This window comes from Carlito syrichta, unplaced genomic scaffold (genome assembly GCF_000164805.1).
Source record: "Carlito syrichta isolate Samal-C Ts95f unplaced genomic scaffold, Tarsius_syrichta-2.0.1 Scaffold313381, whole genome shotgun sequence".
NCBI lineage: Eukaryota > Metazoa > Chordata > Mammalia > Primates > Tarsiidae > Carlito > Carlito syrichta.
Window position 1 is genome coordinate 135,268 of NW_007257477.1, and position 17,513 is coordinate 152,780.

The window sequence follows — 17,513 nt, forward strand, 5'->3', positions numbered from 1 at the left end:
GTGTGTGTGTGTGTGTGTGTGTGCGCGCGCGCGCGCGCGCGTGACCTGGGGTGAGGCGTCTGGGGATGAGTAGTATAGGATCTTCTACCTTCTGGGACCCTGCTCCCCAGTGTGTTCGTGTTTGTGTCCGCAGGTTTGAGCGGTTGATAGATTTTGTGCAGTGATATACGAACTGATCCATGAAAATCAGTCCTGAGTCTAATTCCTTTCGGCACTTTCTTTGGCTACCTACTGGCAAGGTGACTAAGATTTTTTTCTTTTTTCTTTTTTTTTTTTTATGTTCCCGTGGTCTAAGTTAGAAAGTCTTCGTTTTGATCCAACAGCTAATTAAGACCTCGGGTCAATATGTACACGTCTTTGAAATAAAAATGTGCAAAAGCAAAGGTGTTTTTCATAAAGGAGACTGGAGAAGGTATACATGTTTTAGCCACTTACACTTTAGAACAAATTCACCCAAAGGGTTGTATCATTTCTGATATCTCACTTAAGCTATGTTTTTATTTTATTTTACCTATTTTCGTTGTTGTTAAATAGGGCTATTTGCTTGGGGGTTGGGGGAATGATTGAAACATCAAAGTAGGAAAAATTTTGTAGCCATTGAGCCCAATTAAAGAAGGAATTCGGAAAACCTGGTAGAGAAAAGTTGCCTAAAGTTGTCCTGAGAGTGTCTCACTGAAGGAGACATAGTGCTTCCTGGGTTCCCCACAGAGTCAGGCCAGAGCCTGGAAGGAAGACAGCACTTCTGGGAGTCAATTAAAAAGAAAAGTTGCTGTCTTTGGAGCCAGGGCAGGGTTGCTGTGCAGTGTTAAGTTGATTCCTGTGGTGGCAGGCATTCTGCAACAATGAAGCGCTAAGCAAATGGGCCCTACAACCCTCAGGGGCAACTGCTTGCTCCCTTAGGCACCTACCACCTACTGAATGCCTACTGAATGTGGCAAACTTAACAGCTTGTTTACCCCAAGGCTTAAAAAGCTGGCGACCTAAAATCTACCTGCCTGAAGAAGTAGTAACAAGTTGCAATACTGTTGAAGATACCGTGAAAGTTTCAGCCATCAGGTATGAAAGAAGACTTTGAGTCTGGCACACTTCAAATCCAGAAGGTTCTCAGGATTGCGCCACTGCAACTTCTTTCTCATTTGCAGTAAGGAAGAAGATCCTATCTCCAAACTTCTTGTCCAGCTTATCTCAAGAGACTCTCTCCCTTGCGCTTTAAGGTTCAGTCACACTGGACTTTTCCATTTCCTTGAATGGGAACGTTCTCACTTGCCTAAAGTATTTTGCACAAGCCGTTTCTTCTGCCTTAATGCACCTCCCTTCCACCTGGCTTACTCCTACTCAGCCTTCAAATCTCAGCTTAAATACCACTTCCTCATAGCAGCTTCCCCTGACAGCCTCCCACCAGCTAGATGAGCCTAATTACGTTCCCAATTCACCCTACCAATCCCATGTCACGATATTCATCACCAGCTTTTATGCTAGCTCTACCTGGTTAACACTGTTCCAAGTGTGTAGCACATGGTGTCTCTGGTACACCAAAGGAAGCCAAGAGCACTGCGAACAGGTAAATCTATACTGTCTGGCTCAAGGTCCCTGTTTTCACCTTAACCATGTAGCTAGAAGTTGGTGAATTTACACAGACCATGAGGGCAGCTGCTAGTTGCTGTGGTTTTAGTTACTCAAGCAGAAGATGGGAGTTGAGGGAAAGTCTGTTACACAGAAAATAGTTTTCTTCTGTTAATGAGATGTTTTTCCCGTTCCCAAAGCATCTTATGAAGGTTACCACCTGGGTTTTAATAGTATTAGGAAATACTCAATTTAAAGTCTTTTGTATACTCTGCTAATTCTCTTCTCTCCAAGTCCTCCAAAGCGGTTTTGGATCCTCCGAGATGAACTGCTTCATCTTTCCTTAAAATACTCAACTACATCAAGTAAAAGTATCCTCTATAAACACATACTCTATCTCTTTGGAGAAAAAAAAAATCTAACTGGAAGCAGCCAACTAACTTGGTCAGTATGGACAGTACTTCCAGAGTTATACTTTATCTAAATAGACCAGGAAACCTTTTCTGTTGTCAGTTTAACTCACCAAATAATTGCCAAATCCCCTCTTCCTCTGGGACCACTGCAGGAAATGTAACAGATGTTGGGAAATATGAAGTAAAGGTCAAGGTAACCTCAAGATCACAGAATTGCTTGGTGGCAATACTGGAAATGGAACACAGGTATGATTTTAATCTTTACTGGGCTATTTATGTCTGTAGATATAATTTTTAAATAATTCTACAATTCTCTTGGTAAGTGATTAGAACAGATTCTTCATTAAACAATTTTGTATCTTAAAATAAATATTAAAATCCCATACAATCTACCTTAGAATTTATCCAAATTCTAATCTCACCACTGAATCTTGTTCCTCTTCAAGATGACCATAGATGCAATGCTAATTCATAATCTGTTTGCTGAAAAGAATGAGATGTTTTACTATATAGGAGAATACACATTAAAATTCATCAGCCCTCTGAAACGTCACCCAAGCTTCCTCTTGAATCTTTCTGGAGAGCCCCTCGGTGAACTATAAGGAGACTATGTTGTTTGCAAGACACAGAATGCAGTTAGATTCATCAATAAAATGCTACTTGAGATAGTTAAAAAAAATTTTTAATTACTACAAAAGACAAAAAAACCCTCAAAGAACCAGAGTCATAGATGGCTGTCGCAGTTATTATAACAAAGATGGGGTAAGCCTGCATTGAAGCAGTGTCAGAAGATAGCAATAATTTGTCCCGCTTGAGGTTCTGTGGATGACACACTCTAAGATTAATATATAGAAAAAAAGTTTCCTTTGCATGATTTTTTTGCTTGTGGTTTTATATTTGCTTTGATGTTTTCAATATGTCAAACATGTACATATTTACTAGCACACATACATATGTAGACATACTCAGCCTTGCTCAGCCTACCAGCTCAAACCTCTTTGCCCTGTGGCTTTGGAAATGTGAACTCAAATGGTCTTTATTTGCAACAGCATCCCTTAGTGGTGTTGAAATGCTCTAAATCTATGATGACTATGAGTGTACAAGTGGAATCTTTAATGAGCTCATTGTGTTTTAGTACCATCAGGGGTTAAAAATAACTTAAGCAACAAACAAGCTTGTTATTAACAAGCTTTCCATAAACGATTACCAACACCACAGCATTTGAAATAACTTTTTTTAAAGATGTAAGTTGTGCCAGATATTGACTTAGAAGAGTCTTACCAATACTGTTTCATTTTCTTGGGCACCCAACTACAATCCCCAGCCTCCTTAAATATAGGTGGAACTATCCATGTGACTAGTTCTGGCCAATGGAGTTTGGGCAGAAGAGATGAATACCTCCTCTAAGCATGTCCCCTAAAGCATATAATTTGCTTCTGATGCCTCTTCTTCGTCCCCCATTTGCATGGCAATATATTCCGTCAGTGTCTATAAGGATGGACAAGTCACAAAAGCAGCCTCAATCCCTGAGTTGCTGCTGGAAAGCAAGTTGCATGGGCGAAAACATCCCAGATGAAGGAGACAGAAACCTTTCTTATGCTAACACACTGTCATTTAATGTTGTTTATTACAATAGATAGCATTAATCACCTCAGCTAATACAGTATGTAAAAATAAGTTGTCCCTGAAACATCTATAGAATTTTTAAAATATTCTTTGTTTGGGGGATGTCAGCCATGTTTTTAGTGCTATATAGGTGTTTGATGATAATTGCCCAGCCCCCTCTACTTCTAGTTTGTTTCATCTGAGCCTGGTAAACTTATTAGAACTGCATGTACATAAAGGGAAAAGTGATCTGGACAAAAACTTCTCTAATGAGGAAATACACTTTTGTACATGAACACCTACATTTTGCCTTTTCAGAATCCTCTTGAGTTACAATTTCATTAATTTGGGTGATTGTTACATTTATATAGATGCTCACTTACCCAATGTTCGTATTTTAAAGTCAATACTTTAGCGTTTTGAGCTGATATATATTGCTTTGTATATGTGTTCACCATAAAGGCCTACAGCATTCAGAAACCAAATAACTTATATGGATCATAAATGTAATGCCTATAGTTCTAAAATATATGTCTGAAGTTGGTATGGTTTTGAAGTTAATGGTTTTTTTGTACAGACTAAAATAAGCAGTATCATTCAGGCACAGAAAATTTGCATGTTGATGCTGCAAAACTGTATCTTTTTTTAACATAAAAAATTTTCACACATGCACATATAAGCCATCTGCTAAAACTTTATTGATAAAACCAGTAGCAGCAGTTTTACAAAATTGGAATGATTTTCAGTTTTCATGAACTATCATGAATTCAGTTGCAGCAGACATTTTATACAAACTGGGGCTAATGCTTTTTTCTATGTTTCTGTTTTAAACAAAAAGCAATTAGAATTTATCCTCATGCATTTAAATATCTAATACAGAAATAGTGTTTAGGCTGCATAAAATATGCTTTCCAACATCACTGTGAGACTGAACATCTGCCTGAAGTATTATTTATACAAGAAAAACAATAATTCTTCCAATCATGAACTTATTCTTTATCACAGGTAAACAACTTTATATTTTCTAACATATTTTCAAAGGGTATTTTTAACACAAAGTACTGACATTAAACATTTCGCTGATCTGCCTAGTTAAAACACAAGCCATCACAGTAGAAGAGTAATGCATTAAAACCATTGTTATGAAATCTTGAAGATTACAAAAGGTAGAAAGGTATTCTCATGTTTAACAATTTAAATATTGCCAAACCTTTTCCTATATACAAATTATTCACTGATAGAAGTAAATTTAGAATGGGACAGTTCATGACATTTTATAGCTGTATGTGCTAGTAACAGCTAGAGATACATTCATGCTTCTTTAATAGGAAACACCATAAATCATTAACTCATACTATGAGAAACACAAGGATACCTATATGGAACGTTCTGAAGATTGTCAGAAGTTTCTAAAATAAGGTTTCAACCCTTTGGCAGAGAAAACAATTTTTTTCTATCTTGAACTCCTGGATCACCTAGCAAGTCCTGCTGGAAAATTGGAGGAAATATAGCAGGGTCTAGGAGAGGTTTGGGGTAGCTTCTGCCTTACAACTAACAAGGCTGGTTTTGAACCATCAGTTTGCCAAGGATTCTTCCAGTGACTTAGAAATCAAGAGGAAGACAAGATTTTATACAAACCCATGTTATACTAACCTATCCCCCAAAGTGAAATTCCTGAAACTATCAACTCCCTTTAACAACCACCAAAAATTCAGGACAATCTAGTACATATAAATAATGTATTAAGGTAAACACGGAATATAAAAAGTACAGGTTTACAGTGTTAATACATCTGCAGTATCCAGCTGTGAGTAGAATAGTAATATAAAGCACATTCCCTGCTAAGAACAGTGTACTCCATGTAGGGTAAAATCTCCTGAATATCTCCCAAAATAGCTACATATGTTCAAAATGAATGAATCATTCACATTTACATTTTTTTCATGAAAGTTCTTCAAGGACACCCATCAAAAGTTGAGATATAAAGGAAAACCAATAAAATATTTTAAAACAACAGAGCTGCACACAGTATGCATATGGTAGAACATAAATGTGTGAATGTGAACAACTGTTTCAGATGCCATATGAAGATCAAAAAAAAATTTGAGAAAGAGTCAGATTTATCTTGCACTGTGAACACAAATAAAACATTGCTATGAAATCTTGGATGTACCTTTAAAATGACTTTTTAAATCTTTAGTCTTTCTGGGAGGTAATGAAGGATATTTAGGAAGAAAATGATTATATGGGAGAGGAAAATCACTTGCAAGGGGAGAGATGGACAATCCTGATTCCTCAAAAAAAATAGTGTAGATTGAAGGATCTTTTTCTAAAGTATCATATTCAAATCCATTTGGAGGGGAAGCTATTCAATTTAATACTTTCTCTGTACTCAAAGTTAAATTGTTCAGAAGAAAAGACTGCATTCAACTCAAAGGTTGGCAAATCTGCTGAAAACATGGAGGACTTGCAATTTGTTATGTAGCTAGTGTTTGTGCGCGCGTGCGCACACACACCCACACGCGCGCACACACACACACACGCACACACACACACACACAATTAGAAACTAATACTTTATTTCTATCTTCTCAGAGGCAGAGTAGCCAAAGTCTATTCCAACTATAACTTGTAGCCAGACAAATTGCTGACATTTTCTATAGCTGAATGATTGGCAGAGGTCTAAAGGTATCGATCACTTTGATATATGGACATGAAGAGTTGATCTGACCTTAGTATAAAAATAATAAACTATCTTACAGTCTTCAAAAACACTGCAAGTTTTCAAAAATTCTGCAAAGTGTTTTTCCATTTGTTACCTTGTCACAGGTATGACTCTAGTTCATAGTGGGGACTTAAAGTGTTCATTACGTTAATGAAGGAAAGAATGAATCTAATTCCTACAACAACCTAGTTAAAAATTGGTAAAATGAGCATTACTATTCCCTTCTGGTAGATGCAACAATGAAGGCTTGAAGAATTTGCAATTTGACATTTATTTTAGAGCTCATTAGTGGGAGACTTGGTCCCAGAACACAGGCCTTATTAACTTTAATCCAATATTCTCCCCACAACCACACCTTCGTCTCTGCAACAATGTCAGTTTCCACAAGATGCTGTAGCTACAAAGTAGTCAGAACACATATAAATAATCTAAAAATGTTCATGAGATACTAATCATCAGCCAGGCATCCCCATTCACCCAGTGTGATTATCAGTGTTATCTTTCCAACAACCATCCACTTGTTCATTCAGCCTATGCATTATCATGGGTCATCCTCTCATTCAGAATTCAGAGCCGCTGTGTGATCCAGATGCTTACATACCATTTTTAGTTAATTTGTACAACCAGCTGTTGTACAGATGATCACAAGGCTTCCTTTCTCTAGGCAGGAGTGGTAAATAGTAAATGGAAACTAATTTAAGCTACCAACAGAAAGTGGTTTTCCATCATGAATCAGTAGCAACACAATTAGTACTTTTTATCAAGGTATATTTAATGCATTGTTCAACAAAAGAAAACACTACAGAGTCACTAAATTTGGGATCACCTTCTCAGAGCCTTCAGGACTTCCTCTTGGAGGGAATTACAATAGAGGGAAAAACTCTTAGGTAACATAAATTATGAAATTATGAGATTTTTTTCATAAATCTTCTCCCAAATGTAAAACAAGCTCAATATGATATATGATAAAATTGATATATTCAATTGATTCCAGACTGGAAGTTATATTTTATTTGATGGATCAGATGTAGTAATCCATTAATTTTTTTTCTGAGAGCATGAACATTAAAAAAATTTGCCATAGCAATTGAAACTAGAAATAAAAGTAGATAAGTCATAAACCATGATATATCCAGACAATGGGATATTATTCAGAACTTAAACAAGCTACCAAGCCATGAAAATACATGAAAACATAAATGCGTATTACCAAGTGAAAAAAGCCAATCTGAAATGGCTACATACTGTATGTATGTACACTTGTACGACATTCCGGAAAAGGCAAAACTATGGAGATAGTAAAAGGATCAGTGGTTGTGGGACTTAGGGGGGAGGGAGGAATGGATAGACAGAGCATGGAGGATTTTTAGAGCAGTAAAAATCTTCTGTATAGTATTATAATGATGGATACACACCATTATACATTGGTCAAAACACATAAAAGGTACCATACCAAGAGTGAACCCTAATATAAACTATGCACTATGGATGATGATAATGTGTCACTGGAGGCTCATTGAATATAACAGATGTACTACTCGGTTGCTCAGAATGTTTATGGGGAGAGAAAATTGTGTATGTGAGTGGAGATGGGCATGATATGGAAATTTTTTGTATTTTCTGCTCAATTTTGCTGTGAAACTAAAACTGTTCTAAGATATAAAATTTATTAAGTTCTAAAAAAAAATAGATCACAAAGACCATCATGCTTTTTCCTGAAAAGACCGGTCAAATCTTATTTCAACAGATATTATAGCAGAAATGTCTGTCACAATAAGGTATGCAAATACCAATTTCTTATTTACAAACTTAAAATAATAAAATCTACATTAAATTTTAAATTCTGGAAAATATTTTATAATAATAAAATAATAATAATAAAATCCAATTCATAACACTATTTCGAAATAATAAAACCTAATTTGTATGGTAGCATAATAAAAGGCTGCATTATACTGGGTAGAGCTGTGAACAAATAAAGATTATCATAGCCCATAGGGAAATGTGACAAAATTAGTTAACTTTGCTCAAGGTGTCACCTATGAAGAACTTGACAAAGAAACACACTTAAGAAATGAGGTCCTAGAATGTAACTATATTATACAAAATAACTTACATGAAAGTGTCTTTATTCTAGTGTACACGTTCCTCACCTAATCAGTTTTTATTGGTAGACTTCAAGGTCTTTATCAAATAAGAGATATGTACTTTTAAATTATGGACTATTAACTAGGCAACACTAATAAATTGTCTTTAGTAAGAACTTTTAGGTACCACAGATTTTTACTTCACTTGTGTGAACTGAGACATGCTTAGCAGACATTTGAGATGAGCTCTGATGATGTTAAAAATTACAAGCAATAGATCCACTGGAAAAACTTATTTTAAAATGGGTTGAGGCCAGAAAACAATTATCAGTCCATTTACTATGGTAGAGACACTCCCAATGTCAATTAAACCTTTACCTGTTTCACAAGCATGGCCCAAATGTGCTTAGTTTTTAAGACAAGTTTTAATCAAAAACAGAGAGGTAAGCAGGGCTCTTTGTTTACATCATCACTCCTTTGTCTGGCAGCTACTGTCTCCAGGTCACTCTTTTAAAAAGTAAAGGATATCAGTGGTTTTCACTATTAAAACAGAGTTTGTAAGGAGGACTATGTCATGTTTGTTTGTATGGACCCAGAATTCCAGGGTCTAACTCACTGCCTTGCAAAGGGCAGTCGGTATTAAATTATAAAAACCAAGCGTACTACAATATCCCATTTCCATTTCACACAGTAACTCATTTCATCACTGGAATAGGATGCTGCATTTCTTCTCTCAGATATGAAAATGTCCACAGGCTGACAAACAAATGTATCTATTTCTTAATTAGAGACAGAGTAATAACTTTCGAAATCTTCCCTAAACCCTCTGCCTTTCAGAGGGGGAGAGAGACCATTACAGAAATACATTAAACCAAAAATTAAAGGACAAGAAAAGATCTTATTGTTACCTAAAGTTCTTATCAGAGTCTAGTTTTAAAAATATATAATATTTAGAAACAAAAAAGAAATAGTTGAATTTATGCTGCTTTATTCACCTTGTCTTCTGCAGCCCCTAGCCCAGGAATCTGCCAGGGGAAGGAGGAGGATATACCTCATCAACAAGAATACAAGCATAATGAGCATTTGTATACCTAACCCTGAATTGTACCCCACATCTTTAAAACAAAAAATTAAAGAATTAAAAAAGGTCTTTTGAGTGAATACATTTTATATAATCTAAAACAAACAGAAAGCCAGCAAATAGATACTTTAAGGGGAAAGTGAAGAAAACAATAAATAAATATGGCAATACTAATGGAAAGTCAGCCTTCTCATCATTCTCAAAGTGGTACTGGTAACACTGTCACTCAAAGGCATGAAGTAAAAACTCCTACAGAGACACCTTAAGGCAGCAGTAGTGAGCAGTGCAGTGGAGATGCTCACATTCAGCAGTTTTATTCTAAGAACAGCCTCAGCCCTCCATGATTGCCCATGAGTTTGTTCTATAAAGCCTCGAGCTGTTTCACAGGCTCCACAGTGACTATAAATATAGGTGATTATTGTCTATGTGTCTAGGACACTGCTTTGTGACCCAAGGGAAACAAAAACAGTCAAAACACCCACCGTAGGAAAGGAAACTCACACTGAGGCTGCAGGCATCTCCAGAGTCACCTAAACAAAACCCAAACAGAAAAACCTAGAGAAAACCTTCTATGATGCATAGAAAAATCAATGTGGAAAAAAGTGTCCAGAGCGGCAGAGGACAGGCCTGGAGTGTTGTTATTGTTGATGCTGTTTTAAGGTTACATATAAGAGATTAGACTTAGAAGGGACTTAATAAAGGCTTTATTCCTAAATGTCCTCCCATTCTTCTGTTGACGGAACCAACACTTCAAGAAGATTTTTCTATTTTAAAAAGAATAGACCTGGGCATGGAGGCTCACACCTGTAATCTCAACACTTTGGGAGATTAAGGCAGGAGGACTGCTTGAGCCCAGGAGTTTGAGACCAGCCAGGGCAACAAAGCAATACCCTTATCTCTACAAAAATTCAAAACATTAGCTGGGTATGATAGCGTGCATCTGTACCCCCAGCTACTTGGCAGGCTGAGGCAGAAGGATCACCTGAGCCCAGGAGGTTGAGGCTGTGGTGACCTGTGATCGTGCCACTGCACTCCAACCTGGATAACAGAGTGAGATCCCAACACCCCCTCCCAAAAAATAATTTTAAATTAAAAAAAAAAAGGCTTCCAAAGATGATGATTCTGTGACTTTTCTTGGCAGTTCCCCTTCTAATGCAACCAAGGCCCACTGCAAGTCTGGGGCTTCCCGGAAGATTTCCTCAGCCAACATGTCTCACCTTCTTCCAGTAACACATAACAAAAAATTCTACTTTTTATGGCACATAATTAGACTAATTTAACAGCTGTTTATTGGTAAACGGTATTGTTTTTATGACTAACTGCTTTATGTATAGTCACAGCACATAACTTAAATTTTTAAAAGATTTCAAGTTATGTACTATCCCAAATAGCACAGTGCTAGACTAAAAGAAATCGAATGAAGACATTTGGAATTAATAAGAAACAACTTTCACATAATTCTCTTTTGATCTAATTTGAACTCTTTTGATTCAATATAGGTGAATGCTCTGAATCTATCCACATGGTCAAGAAGAGAAAGTGCATTCTTTGGTTAGAACTCTACATTCTGGATAGTTGTTATTAGAAATCATTCCATGATTTCTGTCTTCCATCCAAACTCCTTTATCATCCTTACATGTTGAATTCTTCCCAACTAAAAGCGAGAAGGTAAGTGATTCTTCTCCAGTGTCTCTATGTTTCTCCTTAATTGGGAAACCTGTTACTCATGACATCACTTTGGCAACCTGGGGATACTGGGAGTGTAGACTCACAGTTCGCCATCCCCAAATCATGGTTAGTTTAAAACTACAAGCAGCACGTAACTGGTTCCTGACACCTGGTTACACTCAACTTGAGGTGGTCTGTTCCTGATGACGTCTCCAGATAATGTTGACAAAGTTTCTTCCTCTTTACTCCAGGTTTGAATCACTTGAGAACAAGTGAACATGCTTTCTATTATATCAAGAAGCCACTCTTGAAACTATTTTAAAAAGACGTTAGAAGCAACTGATAGGATTTCTTTCATTACGATCTCATAAGGGAAGCAGTGATAAATAACTGGTTCTGAGTAGAACTTTCCAGTTAAACAGTAAGCTAAGTTCTGATAACTGTGTTATTAGATCGTTTATAAATTTTTACCTATAAAGATATAAAATGGATATATAATGTAGGTAACAAAAAAGTGATGTCCATTTTTAAAATAGTGTTGTTATAGTGCCACACCCTTTTACTTTTTCAGATCAAAGTGGCACTATGCAGTCACATTGCTATTGTCACCAACTCTTGATGGGGACAAGGTACTCTGTCCATATATAAATAGTAGAGCTGGAGTGAGGAGAGGCCTGTGTGTGATTGATCAAGATGTACACACAAGCACCAAGGTTTGCACTCCCTCCGAACTAAGGGGACAAAAGACAAAGACTTGGTTATACCTCAGACGGACTCTATTCAGATTCAATTTTCTCTACATACCAGGCTAATCTCTGATTAGGTTGTCCTGATGAGATCTACCTCCTTTACAAGTCCAGGCTGGTTTCATGAGCCTATCCTTTTTAAATATCTGAAAATTGTTCTTAATAATTCTCTAGTGTAATAAAAACTTTTGCTAGAAGGAGAAATAAATCTTGAATGTTTTCTTTTTCAAGCATGATTGTGAGGAAGAAATATTGAATGCTAACTATAGGCCAGGCTCTACACTATGATTTCATTTGTATATTTTTTAAAACCTTATGAGGTAGCTATTATTTCCATTTTCCAGTTAAAGAAACTGGGACACAGCCTGGCTAAGTAATTTTCTTAAGGTCACACGGTTAGCAGAGTTCCATCCACACTCAGGCTAGGACCAGTTTGCCAAATTTATTGTGTTGAATCACTGAACATCATTGTCTTAGAACAGTTCAACTTCCCCCATCTTTAGGTATTTTACAAAAGTCATCAGGGTCGAGAAAAATAAGATGTAGTTAATCTAAAATGTATTTTGGTTTATTAGTTTGCTCTTCTTGAATACTACATGTCAGAGGATGCTAAATGTATCCAGCCTATTTATTTATTATATAATTCTTCCATATATATGCTGTATGACATTTTTGTTATTTTGGTTTTTTTAATAGCTTTGCCTAAATGATTTTTTTTTTTTTTTTGAGTTGGAATCTCACTCTGTTGCCTAGGCTGGAGTGCAGTGGCATGCTCACAGCAACCTGTTGGGCTCAAGTAATCCTTCTGCCTCAGACTTCTGAGTAGCTGGAACTACAGGTATGTGCCACCACATCCAGCTCATTTATTTATTTATTTATTATAGGATGAGGTCTTGCCAAGTTGCTCAGGCTAGTCTCAAACCCCTGGGCTCAGGCAATCTTCTCACCTCAGCCTCCCAAAATGCTGGGATTGCATGCTTGAGCCACTGCCCCCAACCAATTTCTAATTTTTAAGACATAAATGCTTTTGCCATTTCAGAATTATCTATCATTTGCTTTTATCCTGGATTAAATAGAGTGTATTGTTCTTTAACCACAATTTCCTTAAAAGTAAGAGGAGATACCACATGTGTTTTCTAGTCCTGTTTATCAGTAAAGAATATGCCTTCATTTGGTTTTGTCATTTACAAATAATCCCTTCCTACTCACTTTTCTGCTTTTAATATACTAAATCCTCTGCTGAAAAAGGATAGCCAGGTTTTTGGGAAGTCCACAGCTTGATCTGTGCACTGAATCGTTAATTAAATCAATTTAGTGGCTATCAGAGAAGCACTTTTACTTAACCTGATGGTAGTTTCTACTTAAATAATACTTCACATGGAAAGAAAAGAGTTTTGGTTCTCAGATGAGGTCATCTAAAACAGTGTCTGACCAGGAAGTAGCAATAATTTGTAAAATATCATGAGATCTACACACTGAAAAGGCAGAAACTATGTTTCAGGCTCACTAGCACCTAGCACTACAGAGAATATCAAACATTTGAGGCCAATCCGTTAACTGTCATTGAAAGATGTCAGCGTTAATAGCACCTAAAGTGAAGGACTGTGCAATACCATACTCTTTTACCCCTTGCAAACATGGTGATGATTTTTTCTCAAACTTCATACAGATGGGATGCCACGTATAATACATCCAAAGGCATTACAAATTCTTCTTATGTTAGGAAAAGCAAGACACTTATGCAGCATCAGCAAAAACAGGGTCCAAAACAACTGTGCATCACGCTGGGGGCCATGAAGGAAAGGGAACTGAGAGCAGGTGTTCGGCTGCCTGGTGAATGGTCCATTTAAAAATTCAACAATAGTCAGAGGGGAGCAGAGAGTACAACAGCCACCACCGTGATTGGCGAAACCAGCACTTCTCAGTCGAGTGTAAGCAAGCTCACACCCTGAAAGAAGGCACACTATAAAGCAGATTTCCAACAACCTAGCATAGCATTTACTCTCAACAATATTATTTTTAAAGCATGCTCTTCAGGGGGAAAAAAAATCACTGAAAGAACTATTCATACAACAAAAACTGGTAATGCTTCAATGTCAAATCTCCCTATGAGATATTAATTATTAGTTAGATGAAACAGGCAAAAGCAGTTTTTTTTTTTACTGCAGAACCAACTAATTATCTTTCATAACTCTTTTGAAAAGCAAATGTAAATGCAAAAGCTCAAGTGAGAAAAATGTTAAATGCATTTGTATCTAGACTTTGCCAAGAAAATAAGGAAGTTTAAATGCACAAAATAAAAAGATCTTACTAAACTAGAATTTTAAATCAAGGTAAAAAAAAAATTAGCCCCATATTTCAATGTATCTTGTCTTCAGCATTTCAGGTTTATACAATCAGCTGAGGGTGAATGTTGCTGTATATTCAAGATGTACATGTATCTTACATGGTGAGTAGCACCAACATAGTAATATTATAAAATTTTTTTTAAAAATTCTTTTCAGGTATCCCTTTTTAAAAATGCTGCACATTCCTGTAAACTGTATCATACGCAGACCACTGGAAAGCAGAGCCAGTACACAAAGATATCTTCATGACACCAGCAGAAAACCTTAAAATGGGTGGGTCAGAGGAGTATAAAATGAAGTATAGGTAATTATTGAGTATCATAAAACAAGGGATGCAGCAACACATAGAGTAGGAAAATATGAGAGGAAAAAATTCAAGGCTGTCTACAGTATATACAGATTTTTTTCAAATGTAAATTTTAAAGTGAATGCTGCTATTATGTTACTGCAAAACAGAAAGCATAGCCAGGCTGTTCTACTTCCCTTTAAACACAAGGCATAAAGAGAGTAAGGAATGTGAAAAGCCAATTCTTTGTGCCACTGTTTAATCAATCGCACTCAGTTCTACTCAATGACTTAGCCACACTGCAAAGACCACTCAGAAGTTAATGGAGATAATGCTGAAAAAGCACTTTGAGGTTTCCCAAAGAAAGGTAGGGTAAAAACCCAAAGGAACATGGTTGTATTACTTATTCTCAATAACCAAGCAGCAATATACATGAAACTCCTGTGACCTGAAATGAAGATATTAATCTATTTTGCAAATTCTGATTCTTCCATATAAAACAATTTCTTTCAAAGACGGAACCCTGAAATCATAGTAGAGTTGTCCTGTGCCCTAGTGTGGTCTTGTCAGGATAACCACTACACACTGTAAGGAATATGTTCTTCAAGTGTTACAGCCTACGCTTACAATCTGTCAAAATGTAGAGCTGAGGAGGAGTTATGTGTTTTTAACTGTATACAGCCATCACTAGCTATCACTCTTCCCACAGACAGGAAAAAGTCAACAATGAAACACAGAAGCTAAAAATAAGTGACTGAGCAATTGCTCAGAAGAGCTGCACATTGCGCCCAGGGTTAAATGTACATACATGCCTTCCTTTTTCTTTTCTTATCACTGCCAGTTTAAAGTAATTGAAATTAAGGGCTCAGATCTAAGAATACGGAACATAAACATGCATTTTGTAAATATGTAAAAGTAATTCTTAAGTAAAATTTCATGCTCATAACCATACAAATCAGCATAATGAATGGAACATGCCCAGAATGCAGGTAAGGGACTAATATATGGTGCTGCAAATGCCATTAAAAAATAACAGTTATAGGCACTTCAAATGCTCAAAACTTTAGTGTCACTCTGTACAAGCTGAAAATACTTCTTCATTCACAAGTGTTATAACATGTTCACTTTCAAGAGTCAATCAGACATTTATTAAAGATCCACTGTATGAAATTTACTATGCTCTAATGATGGAAAACACTGCATTAAAAAACAGCATGATTTACATGCAGGAGTACATTCAAAATATATGTATGAGTATATATAATTGAAGGTAGAAAAAGTATAATCCAAAAGACTACCAGATTCAGAAAAAGCAATAAATCCATGACTGAAATAGGTATTTTGGTTTTCTTCTTATTCAGTAAGAATTTATTAGGTGAGAGAGACAGCATAAAAACCTCGAAAGTTACAAGTTTGAAATCTTACATATTGAAAAGGAGACAAGGTGTCGTACAACAATAGTTTTTTAAACTCTTCTTGCTTGAAAATGATTCATCTAATCAAATCTCATAGAAACCATAATATGTAAGATAACAGGTATTTAATTAATACAAATTTATTTTATATGTGCATGTTTATAATATTTGCTTGTTAGTTAAACAGCTTTCTTTGATAATGAGAAAATGTGAAATAAGAGATTATTATAGATTACAATTAGATCTTCTATGAGTCTCAGCATTTGATTCATTTCTGTTTTGGAGTTTTTGTACCATGTTAAGAAAATTCTGAGTCATACACCAAAGTGGTTACAAATAGTAGCATTTAACAGCTCCCTTGCAATCTCAGGTTACTCGTCAAGTAAACAGAGACGGCAGGAGACGCTTCATCCCATAGTCTGAACCAAAGTTTAGTAATCTATTAGCATAAATTAACTCATTATTGATTATCTTAACTTTAATAACAATTTCAATACAGACACCTGGTTGTGTATGTGTACACATACACATACAAAAAAGTAGGGGGAGGGAGTGATAAAAAATTAGCCATCTCTGTTTTGCTAGATTAGTTGTAACACTCATATGAGCTGCAAATTTCTCCCTTCAACATAGGCTTAAATTCTTGCTGTTGGACCAACACATCTTGTGTGAATTAAGTTTCTGTAACTTAATAAATAAATTTTTAATTACAATATTTAAAGCCAAATCAAACTATTGAGAAACCCAGAGCTCCCACTCAGAATGTCCTAGGGTTTAGTAGAATCTCTGTTTGAAAGTCTAAAAACCTTGCCAGGATGCACAGGCTTGTGTCAGTAGTTGGCAACAATAGGTGAGCAAGGTAGACACAGCACACAAGCACAGGCTGGCAAACCTAGGATTCCAGTAAAGCGTGCCATCTGCAGATCTGCTGGCCTTTGGTTTCCTTCATTTCTTCCCAATGATCTTGTTCCTCCTCTCCACTGCTGTTCTGACCCAGAGAAATCCAGCCAATCATTTCTTTACGCTTCATAGTACGCCTGTTATACACGGAAATCATCAATGTGACATCAGAGAGCTGAAAAAGGGCCACCTGGAAAACAAAGGTCTCCTTATAGATAGGATTGGGTTGACTACGCCGGATGGATGTCTTGCAGCGGGACATCTCTTGACCCACAGAATTGAGGAGAAAGAGTTTTCCATATGTATCTAAGACAAAAAGGCGGGGGGAGTGATGAGAAAAAATTAGCCATCTCTGTTTTGTGAGATTAGTTGTAACATTCACATGAGCTGCAAATTTCTACCTTCAACATACTGATCAGTATCCTTAGGCCTAAGTTCTTACTGTTGGACCAACACATCTTATGTGAATTATTAAGGAAAGGGATGATTCCCGTGAATGCCTAATGTTCCATGTGGCTCACTATCCTGTACACATCGCTGATGTTCATTAGAAACATTATTGCAATGGTGCAATGATGCTTGTAGACATACACAGTTCTTCATCCACAATTATGTAATAAGATAAACATAAAAATTTTGCATATCTGCTTCTTTTTCATAGTCAAATAACTATTTT

The 17,513-nt window shown here is 36.4% G+C and overlaps 1 protein-coding gene across 1 annotated transcript in view; it reads right to left on the bottom strand.

Annotated features, from left to right (window-relative positions):
* Positions 1-15,861: 15,861 nt before the first annotated feature.
* SYT16 (synaptotagmin 16) overlaps positions 15,862-17,513 on the bottom strand; it is a 126,061-nt gene continuing 124,409 nt past the window's right edge. The window contains exon 6 of the mRNA XM_008070381.2: positions 15,862-17,143. Within this exon, the coding sequence (XP_008068572.1) occupies positions 16,830-17,143 (314 nt within the window). The 3' untranslated portion in view covers positions 15,862-16,829. The remainder of the gene's footprint in view (positions 17,144-17,513) is intronic.